The 13,098-nt window shown below is 54.3% G+C and overlaps 7 protein-coding genes across 7 annotated transcripts; 3 read left to right on the forward strand and 4 right to left on the reverse strand.

The window, feature by feature from the left end:
* Positions 1–531: 531 nt before the first annotated feature.
* On the reverse strand, positions 532–1,116 carry EJ05DRAFT_344710 (uncharacterized protein). Its single transcript, XM_033740951.1, has one exon. It carries the CDS (start codon positions 1,032–1,034, stop codon positions 663–665), a length of 372 nt encoding a protein of 123 aa, XP_033601843.1. The 5' UTR covers positions 1,035–1,116; the 3' UTR covers positions 532–662.
* Positions 1,117–1,895: 779 nt separating this feature from the next.
* Positions 1,896–4,059, forward strand: EJ05DRAFT_344679 (uncharacterized protein). Its single transcript, XM_033740950.1, has 3 exons — positions 1,896–3,337; positions 3,434–3,790; positions 3,858–4,059. The coding sequence occupies exons 1-3, from the start codon at positions 2,026–2,028 to the stop codon at positions 3,866–3,868; spliced, it is 1,680 nt and encodes a 559-aa protein (XP_033601844.1). The 5' UTR covers positions 1,896–2,025; the 3' UTR covers positions 3,869–4,059.
* On the forward strand, positions 3,645–4,652 carry EJ05DRAFT_344674 (uncharacterized protein). The gene has a single exon (XM_033740949.1). It carries the CDS (start codon positions 3,869–3,871, stop codon positions 4,472–4,474), a length of 606 nt encoding a protein of 201 aa, XP_033601845.1. The 5' UTR covers positions 3,645–3,868; the 3' UTR covers positions 4,475–4,652.
* A 445-nt stretch (positions 4,653–5,097) lies between these two features.
* Positions 5,098–8,102, reverse strand: EJ05DRAFT_475608 (uncharacterized protein; the record flags this gene model as incomplete). The annotated part of the gene is made up of 1 exon (XM_033743837.1): positions 5,098–8,102. A coding segment is annotated over exon 1 (2,158 nt), but the record flags the coding sequence as incomplete, so codon positions are not given.
* Positions 8,103–10,675: 2,573 nt separating this feature from the next.
* Positions 10,676–11,295, reverse strand: EJ05DRAFT_475609 (uncharacterized protein). The gene has a single exon (XM_033743838.1). The coding sequence runs from the start codon at positions 11,272–11,274 to the stop codon at positions 11,119–11,121; it is 156 nt and encodes a 51-aa protein (XP_033601847.1). The 5' UTR covers positions 11,275–11,295; the 3' UTR covers positions 10,676–11,118.
* Positions 11,263–11,808, reverse strand: EJ05DRAFT_344746 (uncharacterized protein). Its single transcript, XM_033740952.1, has one exon. The coding sequence runs from the start codon at positions 11,655–11,657 to the stop codon at positions 11,316–11,318; it is 342 nt and encodes a 113-aa protein (XP_033601848.1). The 5' UTR covers positions 11,658–11,808; the 3' UTR covers positions 11,263–11,315.
* EJ05DRAFT_344785 (uncharacterized protein) lies at positions 11,808–12,588 on the forward strand. The gene has a single exon (XM_033740953.1). It carries the CDS (start codon positions 11,959–11,961, stop codon positions 12,394–12,396), a length of 438 nt encoding a protein of 145 aa, XP_033601849.1. The 5' UTR covers positions 11,808–11,958; the 3' UTR covers positions 12,397–12,588.
* Positions 12,589–13,098: the final 510 nt, after the last annotated feature.

Consider the following 13,098-nt stretch of genomic DNA (forward strand, 5'->3'; position numbering starts at 1 on the left):
TTCGGCCTCGATCCATCGATACAGCGAAGAGCAAGTCGTATTTGCCAAGACCTGCTAGATGATAAAAGGCCACTTTCCATATCAGGAAGCTCCCTGGTCAAAGTCTGCAGCTTAGAGAGCCGTTCAAGCTTTTGGGGCCACTATGTGGAGAGGGATCGCCATGTTTACGCTTCGTATTACCGGAGATGCAACAAAGGTAAGAGAGGATAGTCTACTGTCGAAGACCAGACGAAATGACGACCTCGTGGTATACGGTAGGCTGACATACGCCACTTATCTTTTGGGGTCATTGGAGCTTTCAGCTAGACGCTTCAGTGGAGCATCGTTTGACCGATCCCTGTTGTAGCATTTGTGAGGTGAATTCCCAATTGTTTAGATGAAATCCAACTAGTGTTGTGATGCGAGTGACGTGAGATGCAGAGAATTAGGATGTGTTTAAGAGATCAGCGTTAGCCCCGATTAAGCTTAGCTCACAGGAACGTTACTTATAAATAGATCAATGTGCTTTACCCGAATCTAAACGAATTGATGGCCCTTGCATTCTTCACATTTCTCAAGTTTTTCTGACATCCTCTGCCCCAACTGGGCCTACGCTCAAGTAGCGCTATAGGCCTTGGCGACATACCGTAAGCCTTTATAAGCGTTGCCCTGTGGGGTGGCGTTCATTGATGTCCACAAACGAGCCTGACGTGTTGGAGTTGTATACTTGTTGACTGAATAGCCAATGTAAACAAACCCTCAGGCCTCACTTTGGGAATATGTTTTGGCGACAGTTTTACTTTCCCGAACGTTGAACGCGGCTCTGTTTGTTCCGACCTTGTTTCTCTCTTGTCGTCAGCTGTCGCACTGCATGCATGTGTAGCTACAAGCTTGAGATGCGAGAGCTGGGAACTCGTCGCAATCTTCCGCAGTTGACACTCTGGCAAGCCGATACATCTTCCTACCATTGCTACTATCGAGAGACGAGGCACGAAGGGAAGCACCCAGCGAGTAGATTTATGTCTTCGTAAGCAAGCCTTCCCAAGCACAAACATAAATGGCTTGGATACCCAAGCGTAACACGCCCGATACAACGGTTGACCAACTGATATGGTACATTACGGAATAGAACATTTGCATCCAAGGCAAAGAGACAAAGCGGACACTTGACACAAAGAGATGCCCGATATCAGCCGACCCAGTGGTGAGCGCGCTAGGCCTATTGCGGATGAGAGCGGCCGTCACCTGGAGTCGTGATATTATTCCATGAATGTAGAGGTGTCGTCCTACACCGACACCACCACGTTCGACACAGCATCTCGGATTCCATCACACACTCGGTGCAGCGATGGACATCCTGTCTGTCTAACATCGAACGCATGGATGAATATCTCCCAGACGTTAGCTCTTTCGCTTGAACGCACTCAACGCATCCCGATCGTGTGACCCGGGCTCGTATTTGTCGGCTCATACTTCCCTTGCACGCAGTGTCCTGCAGAAGGGAAGGGAGTAGTAAACAATGAATTCTGATATCTAGGTAGCCATACTTGTCGGCCGGCTTGCAGACGAATCGAAGAAATGTATGGTATCAGTCCAGGACAAGATTCCACGAGGAAGAATCTAGGGCTAAGGCTACCCGCCTGTCAAACACGTCAAGTCGCATGGCAGCCATACCATCTTCGTTCAGGCTGTGCCAAAGCACGGCGATCCAGCCCAGGACCGGAGAGTCTGTGTGGGGAGAGCCTTCGCTTGTCGCACCCGAATACGGATCGATGGCGTTTTTAGGGTGTTTTGAAGCCCCTCCAGCTGAAAGACCGCAGCTTCATGTCTGCCTTGCGTCGGGGTCGATGTTGGTATTTGATTGTTCTTGTCTGTTGCCTCTTTGCGCAAGCTTTTTGTGTTTTGCTTCAAGGCCTACGTTGTAGTGTGTGTTTGACTTTTCTTCGGCGTCGAGGATCGTCGTGCGCGTCTGGTTGATCGTTTCGCGTTGGGTTTGTTCACGATTCTATAGACGATTACTTTTTCTACTTTCGCTTCTCATATACGATGAATCAAGTGTATCCTCCTGCGCAACAACAGCATGGAACTCTGGGATACGCTCCCCCTCCCCCGTATGGCAATCAGACGCAGTATGCGGTCCCGCAACAACCAACATATCCGGCACCGACGACGTATCAGCAGAGTCACGTTGGCGGTCAAGAAAAGCAGCAATATCAAGTGAATGCGGTCCCGATAGCAGCGACGCAGACACTCTCGGCACCTCCTGGATACCAGACCGCTCCTGGATACCAGACCGCTCCTGGATACCAGACCGCAAGCGCAACACCACATACTCAACAGTATGCCGGCGCACTGCCGCAAGCACATCAACAACCGCAGCAATACGTGCCTCCACAGCAGGCGATGACGCCTCAGCCTCCTCCGGCATACCAGCAACAGGTCCAATACGGGCAACAGCCTACGATGAACCCAGGCCAACAACAGCCTGTGATGACGCCAGCCCAGCAACAGGCTGTGATGACTCCAGCCCAGCAACATCAAGTCCAGCAATTCATCTCGCACATGCCGCCAGAGAAGCTCCAAGCCATCCAACAAATCGCCCAGCAACAGCCCATCTTCTCCCCTCCGCCCACACAGCCCAACGCAGCCCCTCCGCCCAACTTCGTCTCGACCGCGCCGGCCGGCCTCTTCGGCGCCAAACAGACCGGCCACGGCCACGGCCACAAACACGACCACTCCAAGGACGCCCAGCAGACGGGCAAAGTGCAACGCTTCCTCGGCGACACGCTCGTCGGCCGCTTCGCCCGCGCATCGGTGCAAACCGCCACCTCCGTCGCCAAAATGCCCGCGGCGCTGTCCCCCTGGGGCGACAACAACCCCGTCACGCTGCCAAACGTGCGGTACCGCGACGCAGTGCTCTTCACCGTCTTCGCGGGCGTGGGCGCGCCGCTGATCGAGGGCGCAGACTCGCTCGTCAGCGACCTCTTTGGCGCAGACAGCTTCGTGTCCGACGTCGTGTCCTCGGGCGCGGGCTTCGTGACGGGCAGCACCGTCGTCAAGTACGGCGTGTTTCAGATTGTGGAGCAGGCCATTGACAAGGGCGTCGTCGAGCATCTGCTGCCGGAGGAGGAGCGCATGATTCAGACGGTCAGTGTCAAGAGCTTGCAGGTCGGCATCAAGCATAAGCTCATGGGCGTGGACGCGGATATCCGGTTCCATGGCGTGCGGGCGACGCAGAGCACGCAGGCGTGCGAGAAGGGCTGGTTTGCACCGTATTTCTTTGCGAGCAGTCGCACGCCCGTCATCCCGCGCGCAAACGACTTTGCGATCGGGCAGTTCTTTGGGCCGTTTCTGGGCGGTGCGTGGCTCTCTCTCTCTCTCTCTCTTCCCTTCCATCTCTCCGTGCATCTCCATTTGACTTTGAAGTGCCCACACTGACATTTACACCCAACAGCGGACTACGCAATGGCGCACAAACTGCTCGCCGAAGCACCGCACGCCCTCGCCATGTGCGACCCCGACCCCAGCCACGACATCGGCACAAACCGCCTCCTCTGCATCTTCACGGCCATCTCGCCGTTCCGCGCAAACATGTGGTCCACCTCGCGGCGCCCGGGCTGCGGCACGCTCATCTTCCACCTCTTCGACGGCTGCCCGGCGCTTGTCGTCCCCGTGACGCAGAAGTGCCCCGTCGTGGCATGGTCGCCGTGGACGCTGTCGCAGATGCGCGGTGGGGGTGCGGGTGGCGGTGCCGGGTGGGCGGCCGAGCGGCACCATGGGGAGATGTGCGAGTGGCTTGATGGGGTGGTGAGTCTGGAGCATTTGACGGCGGGGGGCGTGCGGGAGAAGTATGTGGATGTGCTGGGGCGGGCGGTGAGTTTGGTGCTGAATGGGGCGTTGGGGCTGGAGAAGGTGGCGGATAAGACGGTGTTGGGGAAGGTGGATGCGGAGAGGGCGGGCGTGGTGTTTTTTCGGTATTGAGGCTTGCGTTGAGGGGTGTTGGATACTACCTGCGTGTATGGCGAATATTGTATGGTATGGTATGGTATGGCATTTACGAGTCGTCAAGAGTCTACGCACAGCGCCGTTGCTTATCATCATCATCACCCCCTTCAAAGCCGCACCCCATCACCGCAGCCCATCACCGCTCCTCCCCACCACGACGACGACGACAAAGCATGCGAACATAGAAGGTCACGCTGTTAAAACACCCTCCCCAACAACAAGAAGCATCGCATGTGGTTGTCTACATACGGACATCGATCTTTATGTCAAGCTTGAGTACGGGAGGAAAAGGGGAGGAGGGAGAGGGCGATGGATATGTATATGCGTAGATAGGTATGGGTCTGGGTCTGGGTATAGGTATAGGCACAGAAATACAACACGCGCATCTGGCATGAATGACGGGTACGCCCGCGTGTCGAGTCAAGCCAAAGGCGTGAAAAGCACGTACCACAATCCACGCAGCGTTGGTCATTCACACTGCACAACGTGACCCTGCACAACGTCACGTACCCGACAACGACCATTCAATACATATATATAAATACCCAAACCTCAACAGCCCTACCTAATTACTTTCCTACCTACCTCCCCACAAGGCGACTCAGTGACTCAGTGACTCAGTGCACGCAAGACCTGCCTACGAGAGGCATCTATGGTTGTTATGTGCAGGCTTAGAGATTGGAAAGGGATGGATGGGTCGTGCTTGGGGCGGGTTGAGGTCGAGGTGTATGATGTGTGTGTGTGCGTGTGGGTGGACTCGTGGTGGAGGGCATTGGCGGGGTGTGGTGGTGGAGGTTGTTGTTGTGTGATGGTGGTGGAGGTTGTTGTGTGATTGGGGTTGTGTGATGATGATAATTATGGTGGTGGTGATGATGATGGTTGTTGTTGTGTGGTGGTGGTTGTTGTTGTGTAATAGTAGTGATAGTAACAATGATTGTATATGTGTGTGAGAAGTCAAGATACAAAGTACAGGCACAGCAAACACAGTGCGATTCACGCCAGTTCACTCCTTATCATGTAATGTCAAGTCAAGTCAAGTCACTTCACGCCAAATAAAGCCATGTAATGTCAAACAATCCCACATCCAATTGATGGTAAATAAGTATATATCGTCGCCGTATATATATATCTTCTTCTCCTTCATCTACTTTTCATCCCCTATCCCATCCTATCCCCTTTCTCATCCCATCCCCATCCCATCCCAACCCAACCCAACCCAAACCCAAACAAGTATACAAATTACAACAAGACTGTACAGTCCCGCGTGGGTATATATATAAAGTAAAAAGAAATAAAAAACACAAAAGCACCACTCGCGTCCCATATAGATAGATATGGTAGCCGCGATGATGACGATGATGACGATGGTAATCATCATCAGAGAAAAGAAAAGAAAAAGAAAAAAGAGACATGAATGCCCAGGAGCCGGATCCCGAGACTTCCGGCGATGAGCTGAGCTGAGCTGAGCTGAGATGGATGGATGGATAGAGACGGATCAAGATCCCCGCTATGCAAACCCGAAACCCGCAGCCGAGAAATTGAAAAACCCGCGCGTCCACGACAGACACCCCAACCCATCCCCAAACCCCCTAAATCAACAAACAATCCCACCCCTTCCTCCGCATAACATCCCTCCAATGCACACTCCCCCCACCAACACCACCAACCCCACAATCCGCATCCGCCTCCGCCCAAACCTCCGCCAACAAAATCCCCACCCGACCAAAACTTCCCTCGGCGCCCCCAACAACCCCCTCCTCACCCATGCGCGCCGCCCTCGCCGCAAACATGCCGCGAAACGCACTATCCGGCAGCGCCACCGAGCCAGCCACAAGCAGCGGCCAGGCAAGACACTTGTCGAAGGCGACGGGGATGAAAGCCATAGCATCGACGAGCGCGGAGACCAGCGATGTGATGGAGGCGCTGGTGCGGTCAATGTCCGGGATGAGGCCGCAGAGGGCGATGCGCGCGGCGAGGCGGAAGACGGCTGTGATGGCGCGGCTGAGGTGTTTGGGGCGGATGGCGCCTGTTGGGCTGTAGGGGGAGGATAGGGCGGATGTGGAAGCTGTGGAAGAGGAGGAGGTAGTCTCCGTCAGACTGATCTGGTCGCCGAGGAGCTTAATGTGGGAGCAGAGGGTGACGTCGTCCATGCCGTCGGCCTTGAGGGCCTCGAGACAGGCGATTTCGGAAATCAGGTACATGACGCGGTCGTCGCAGCCCATGAGCTCGGCGAGGCCGGACGGGGCGTCGGCGATGAGTTTCTCGCGGTAGGTGTCTGCGAAGACGGGGGTGCGGGCGAGCATGGTGGCGCCGAGGATGTCGATCCAGGCGGCGAGGGTCATGTTGAAGGGGGGTTGGTGGGTGTTGGTATTATTCATGGCCACGAGCTGGGCCGGCAGCTCGAGCTTGTTGAGGAGGTTGGTGACGGCTTGGTAGTGCTGGTGCCAGGGGATGTCGGGGAGGGAGTCGTCCGGGCGGCCGACCATGCACTGGAAGAAGATCATGCTGAGGGTGGCCTCGAGGATCTGGGCGTGGTCGACGTCGCGGTTGAGGGCGTCGCAGAGCTCGGAGACGGTGGCGAAGCGGTGGCGCATAATGTCCTGGTCTATGGAGTCGTCGTTTTCGGTGCCGCTGCCAGCCCTGAGGCCCTTGAGGTGCAGGGCCGCGATGCTGAGGCAGCAGTGGAGGTAGCACTTGTTCGACTGGAGGGCCGGGAGGATGACGTCGGAGCGGGCGGAGCCGTGCTGGTTGACCTCGAGGATGGGGAAGATGAGGCCGATGACGTTGTTGATAAAGTGGTCGAGCAGGTACTGGTCCTCGTCCTCGACCTGGATGACGACGGCCGGGTGGGATGGGGTCAGGGGCGGCTGCCCCTGGGTAAAGTCAAAGTAGTGAAAGTCGATGGGCTCCTCGGCAAAGGACTCGCGGCGGCTCTCAAAGTAGTCCTGCTGGATCCAGCTGTCGGAGTGGGAGCTGGTGCTGCCAGGGGCTTGGTATGTGCTAAAGGTTGAGATGCTGGAGTCGCGGCGGGTGGGGACGTCGTTGACAAAGGTCTGGCGCTCCGTCTTGATGTCGACTTCGTAGGGGACGCAGGGCGGGAAGGGATGGTGGTGGTGGCCGTAGGACGACGGGGCGTACATGGGCGGCGGCGGCGGCAGCATCGAAGTCGAGTCGTAGTACTCTGGCGACTGCACATGGTGGAAGTGGGGTTGGTGGTGGTGGTGGTGGTGGTTGATCGAGCTGTTATGATCATAGTCGAGCGAGAGCTGCGAGTCGACCGAGGCGGCGCGGGTGTGAGCAGCGCCGCCGTCCGAGTAGCCATCCGAGGCCGGCAAGGAATGGCATAGACTCGGGGGTGAGTGTGTGGAGGAGCAGGGCGGCGCGACGGGCTGTGAGGTCTTTTCGGCAAGCTTGGTGCGCTTGATGATGTTCTTGATGAGCTCCTTCTGGTGCCGCCTCTGCTCGTTGTTGCTCCACCAGACCGGCCGCTTGTACTCGCACTTCAGGCCGAGATGATTGCAAGCACGACAGCCCGGCTTGCCCTCGTCGCACTTCTTCCTCCGCAGACGGCAAGTGAAGCAGCCGGTGCGAGACCTTCTGTGCATCTTTGCCTGAGCAGCCTTTGCGGCCTGTGTCTGGGCGGCGGTGGGAGTGGTAGTGATGGTAGTAGTAGTAATAGGATTGATAGTGGTGCCGACCATGTTTAAGGGATGTTTGGATATGGACATGGACGGATTGAGCGAGGTAGACATCGATGGCAGGAATATATGGGGAGAGCTTTTTTGTTTCGAAAAGACGAGACAGGAGAGCGAGAGTGAGAGTGACAGTAAACAACAATATGAAGTAGCTCGCCGGGAGACTAGACTGGGGTGGGGAGAGAGAGAGAGGAGGGATCTCCAGTGGTAAGGGACAGTGGGTGTGTGTGTGTGTGTGTGGCTTTGGACCGGCTCTTTGCCTATTAGATGGAAGTTTGGTCTGGGGGAGGGGGGGTGGCAATAAATTAAAGACTGGATACTGCGAAGCCTGCTTCGAGCTGTGTGTGAATATAGAAAGGAAAGGGAAGGAAAGCGAAACAAGCACGAGCAAATTACTCGGGACGGCCGTTAGATGGGACTGCTGGAGAAGGAGAGAGAGGTGGTGGAGGTCGAGCAGTATCAAAGTACCTTATATGTTCCGTAAGCTGCGAGAAATGCACATAAAAAGCCACGGATCTATTCTTAGGCTTGATGGGCCTGTCATGGGGTTGTTGCTGGTGCTGGTGATGGTGCTAGGCTGGAGAGCAGGTTGGGGCAATAGCAGGCTTGCAGGATGTGTGTGTGTGAGTGGAATGGAGTGCAAATAGCGACTAGTTTGGGATAGTCCAGCGCTTAAGGGGACGGTGATTGGGCCAGATGGTGTGCATGTACATGTACAGCAGTGCCGAGAGAGAGATAGTAGTGGTATGTTAGCTATTATGCCATGTATGCTCGGACCGGGACTTGGGTTGATGTGTGTCTAGGGGGGGGGAGGGGGGTACTGGGGATGGATGCAAAGAAGAGGAGGCTTGTTTGCTGGCCCGCGGACACTATACTGGAGTGAGCAAGGGAAAGCAAGTCAAATCAGGCAACGGATTGGCTGGATGGGATTACTGTAGTGTAGTATTTAGGGGAGCGGGCGGGGGAACCTATTTTTGCGAGCCGCCCACCGCCCGTCGGGCAGTCAGGACGAGCGTGTGAGTGGCCAGTGCAGTGCAGATTAGACAGCGGGCAGTAATTAGTAGAGTGGATGGTGGATGGTGGATGGTGGATAGACTGGATAGTGGGTACAGCAGCAGCAGAGGGCATGTGCATCACACGAAAGAGAAAGGCTAATAAAGTGTCCCGTCGCGTGTCGTCCGTATTTTCGTATCAGCAACGATGCGACTTGCAAGACATGTAGTTAGAGAGAGGAGGAGGAAGAAGAAGAAGAGGAGAATAGGACAATTAGGCTTCGCGTAAGAAGGTGAGCGCCCGATAACCAGACTTTTGAGCCAGACTCGGGCCTCCGACTCTCCGACGTGGTGAAGTAGGTGGTGTGAATGAATGGTATAGAGTAGGACAGAGAGGTGGTGTAGTAATTAGGTAGAAGAAGGTAGTAGTAGTACTGTCGTATCAGCCAGCAAAAGTCGCACGCCGTCTGTGGCTGCTGGACGATGATGGATGACAAAGGCGAGGACTGCCATGCTGCCAGCACAACAACCATAGCACATTATCTATTCACTGCCTTTGTAATACCTCCAACAGAAGTGTATGCAGGCTGTGTGTGTGTGAGTGTGTGAGTGGTGGACAGAGAGAGAGAGAGAGAGAGAGAGAGAGTGAGGGGGCATGCAGGAATACTGTGTGCTGTGTGTGTGCTGTGTGTGTTGCTGTGCTGTGCTGTGCTGTACTGTACGGTACTCGGGTACCAGACATACCTGGGGTCTCCAGGTGCAGCAGGCCATTCCCTTCCCTCATCATCACCAACTAATTACCATTAATTAATTATTACTCTGTTTGTGCTCAGTGCTCTGTCTGCCTTGTCTCACCAGCACAGGAATGAATATTCGATCGGGTACTAGGTTCGTAGGTAGTAAGTATGTAGGTATGTTGTAGCCGGGCTGGCCGTTTGTAGTCTGTGCCGAGGTTTGCCTTGATTATTTTTGCCTGATCCACCACCACTGCGGATTGCGTGCATCGTCGTCGTCGCGTCGTCGTCGTCTATTAAAAGATCACTAATTAGCTGTCAATAGTCCCGTCGCCTGATCCAATTTAGCGGCTCTTCCACTCGGATTCTGCCATAATTAGCTCGCCCATCTTCGCACCCACTTTCACTCCCCACTTTCGCTTCTTCTTCTTCTTCTTCTTCTTCATCTATCAAGTCCAACACTCATCGCGATATTCGCCATCTTCGTCGTCTGATTGGGTACCGGCTGCAATTACCAATATTCCGCCATCTGCGAATCGCAAGCCTGGCCACCATCAAACCTGCATCTGCCACTACAACACTAGAACACTCTCCCTGACTCGGGTGTGAAAGCCAGCAGCCACCATCACCACCACCCCCTCCATCCTCCATCCTCCATCCTCCACTCGTCACTCGTCATGTCCGTCAATCACTCTCTCTCTCTCTCCACTATCATCTATCCACTACCCACTCACTACCTGTTGACCCACTACCCACTACCCACTACCCACTATCCACTGCTACGACAATCACCAGATCACACGACTCCGCGAATCTCCTTCTTCCAACCCGCCGACTGTTGACCTGGGCTACTCACGAGCCTCAACGGTCGTCGGCCTTGCCATCCATCCCTAATCTCCCCGTTCGCTTCCTACACTCCTAGCGAGATCAGAACGCCCGGACGAAGAATGAGGCAATTACACGACGAGAGGCTGACTTTTGCTCTCAAATACACTATCCACAGCCCTAACTAATTAGTTATCAACCTTACTGTAATACTTACTGTCCATCCACTCGAGCTCGTCATCTGGCTGGCCCCGAACTTGATCCGTCGGCTACTTGGCGGGCCGCTAGCTTCTGCCACCTGATCCGTTAATCCTCCATCAATTCCATTCCATCCGTCACATACATTCTCCATCTTTTCTTGTTCAGCCCTGGGAGGTAATTAGTTTATGGTGTGTTCGTTGCGGATAATGCTCGTGCGCGGTGCTCGTACTTCGTACTCAATTTATTTGACTTTACTACTAACTACACTTCTTCCTCTTCCTCTTCTCATCTCTCGGAAAACCACGGCCTACTAGTTAGTTACTTACTGGGCTGCGATGCATCATCCCATCACATCCGTCAAATCCTACCTTGTTGCTAATTACTGCTGCTGCTGCTGCTGCTACTACTACTGCTTAACCTCTAATTACATCCTGTGTGAACAATGACAAATACCTTCCCAATCACAAACTATTACACTTTCTCCCATCCTACTACCACCAAACCTCTGCTTCTTACTAATAATCCTTTAGTCTTTTTTCCTCCTCCTTCCACCTCCCACCTCGTGCCTTTTTTTCGTTTCCTGTCCGACCTGCTCTCGTCACGCGCGCTGTCAAGCTGTGTAGCCTCACTTCCTGTCGTGTACCCAACAAGGTCGTCTGATGCTCCTTTCACCGCATTAGCCTCCAGTCATGTGAGTGCTGACATGGCCATCAACACGTCCTGCATCGAGACAATGTCCGGTCTGCGAGCTTTCTGTGCCTGGAAGAAGAAGAAGTAGATTGAGAAGAAGATGAAGAAGAGCGGTCTGGCCGCGCGCACTCTACTCCGACAGAAGAGCCGCATGACTACTCCAACTAAATTGCATGCGCTGTAATTCTCCATCATCAATCCAATCCACTTGTTTTTTTTCCCGTCCTTCCTCCCATCTCTGCATGCATGCCCCACCATCCGCTTCCGGGCCAAGCTGCAGCAAGACTTTTATTCGCGAAAGAAGATGAAAATGCAACTTTCTTGACCGTACCGGCGGCCTCCACGTTGTTCATCATCATGGGACGGCATGCTCTGCTATCCAACACACACACACACACGTTCCAATGTACTTCGCTGCATAGAAGTGGCTTGTCATTCGCTTCTTCTTCCTCTTCCTCCTCCTCCTCCTCCTCTTCTCTCCTCCCCTGTCGTTTAGTGCTGCAGCCAGGGTCGGCTGCGTGATGGACGGATCCCATCACCTCAACCACGGGCCCACCGATATCCTGGTCCTGGTGCGCTCAACCCGGAGAACGGGCGATGACTGACCGGGTATCTTACTGCCCGCCTGTCTAGCTGGATGCGATGTTGTAGATGATGGGTCAAACCGTAATTTAGTCTAGTCACATCTTCAGTACATAGCATCAATCAAACACAGGAATATCTATGTAGTAATTAATTAGCAGATCAATCTCCCCGTCTGTCCCATGGATGATGCTAGGTGCTGCAGTGCTGTCAATCCAGCCTGAGGCACGCCGCTCCGCCTAACCCCCGACGCCGATGCTCCCGGTCGATCCCCGTTTGCGACCGTCCATCCATCCATCCAGCCATCCATCCATCATCCCTCATCCATGCACGACGTTTTCCCTAGGTTGGCGGCTAACTTTGATGGTGATGATGATGATGATGATGATGACGGTGATGGTGATAAGACGATGGTTTGGTTACATTCAAACTTCACACGTCCATCTCACCCTTTCATCTACCAGACAATTCATACACACGCACACACACACACACACACACACACACACACACACACACACAGTCAGCGACCATCTCGTATTCCCTTCAACGGAGCCGACCACAAGTCCAGATGCGGGGGCACACGGCTCCACAGCATTATGCCGACTGTTATTGCAGTATCTGGCTAGGTACCTCTCCTCCCTCTCTCCCTCTCCCTCTCAACAGAAATCAGAATCATCGACATCGCGATAACGCTGCGTGCCACGGCGACATGCTGTATAACTGCCCTCTTCCCTCCTACAGGGCCGAAACGTGCATGCCCATCCCGTCCCCCGTCCGTCTGAAGGACGAGCCGAAGCGAGCCAGGGCTAGCGTCCCCGAATGCGGCATAATTAGCACCTGCAGTGTTGCTATTATTACTTTCTTCGTCACTATTAAGGCCGGACATGCCCTTGGCCTGTTTACCTGCTGCAGCCAATCAATGAAGAGAGGCTGGGGTTATCGATTGAGGTTTGGGTTACTTTGAGGACGGGGGAGGGGGGGAGGTGCTTGAATGCATGGATGCATGGATGGTTAGCCATGTCTCTCATGCCTGCCGAGAGCACATCAGCAGGTTAAGCGCTGGCTAAGCCGTCTATGGGCAGACGTCCGGAGCGGGGACGCGCGATTGGCGGTTGCTTTGACTCGAAAGATCTGATACCCTGTTACCCGAACTGGGATTGTCCTGCTATTCCCTGCTCTTCTTCTGCTGCTGTGTGTTTGTTGTCGTGCCTGGCTGGCTCTCCACAGACAGACAGACCGACATCACACAACACACACACATTCATCCATCCATTCACAGTGAGCAAATCATCATCGCACTACTCTCTCTGTCTCTCTCCTCCGCCCTCAGCCATCAATACTTCTTGGAATAGCCCAACCAACCCACTTCCTTTCCGCTGCGGCCGCTACATC

The sequence above is a fragment of the Pseudovirgaria hyperparasitica genome, assembly GCF_010093815.1.
Source record: "Pseudovirgaria hyperparasitica strain CBS 121739 unplaced genomic scaffold EJ05scaffold_6, whole genome shotgun sequence".
In the NCBI taxonomy this organism is placed as follows: Eukaryota; Fungi; Ascomycota; class Dothideomycetes; order Acrospermales; family Acrospermaceae; genus Pseudovirgaria; species Pseudovirgaria hyperparasitica.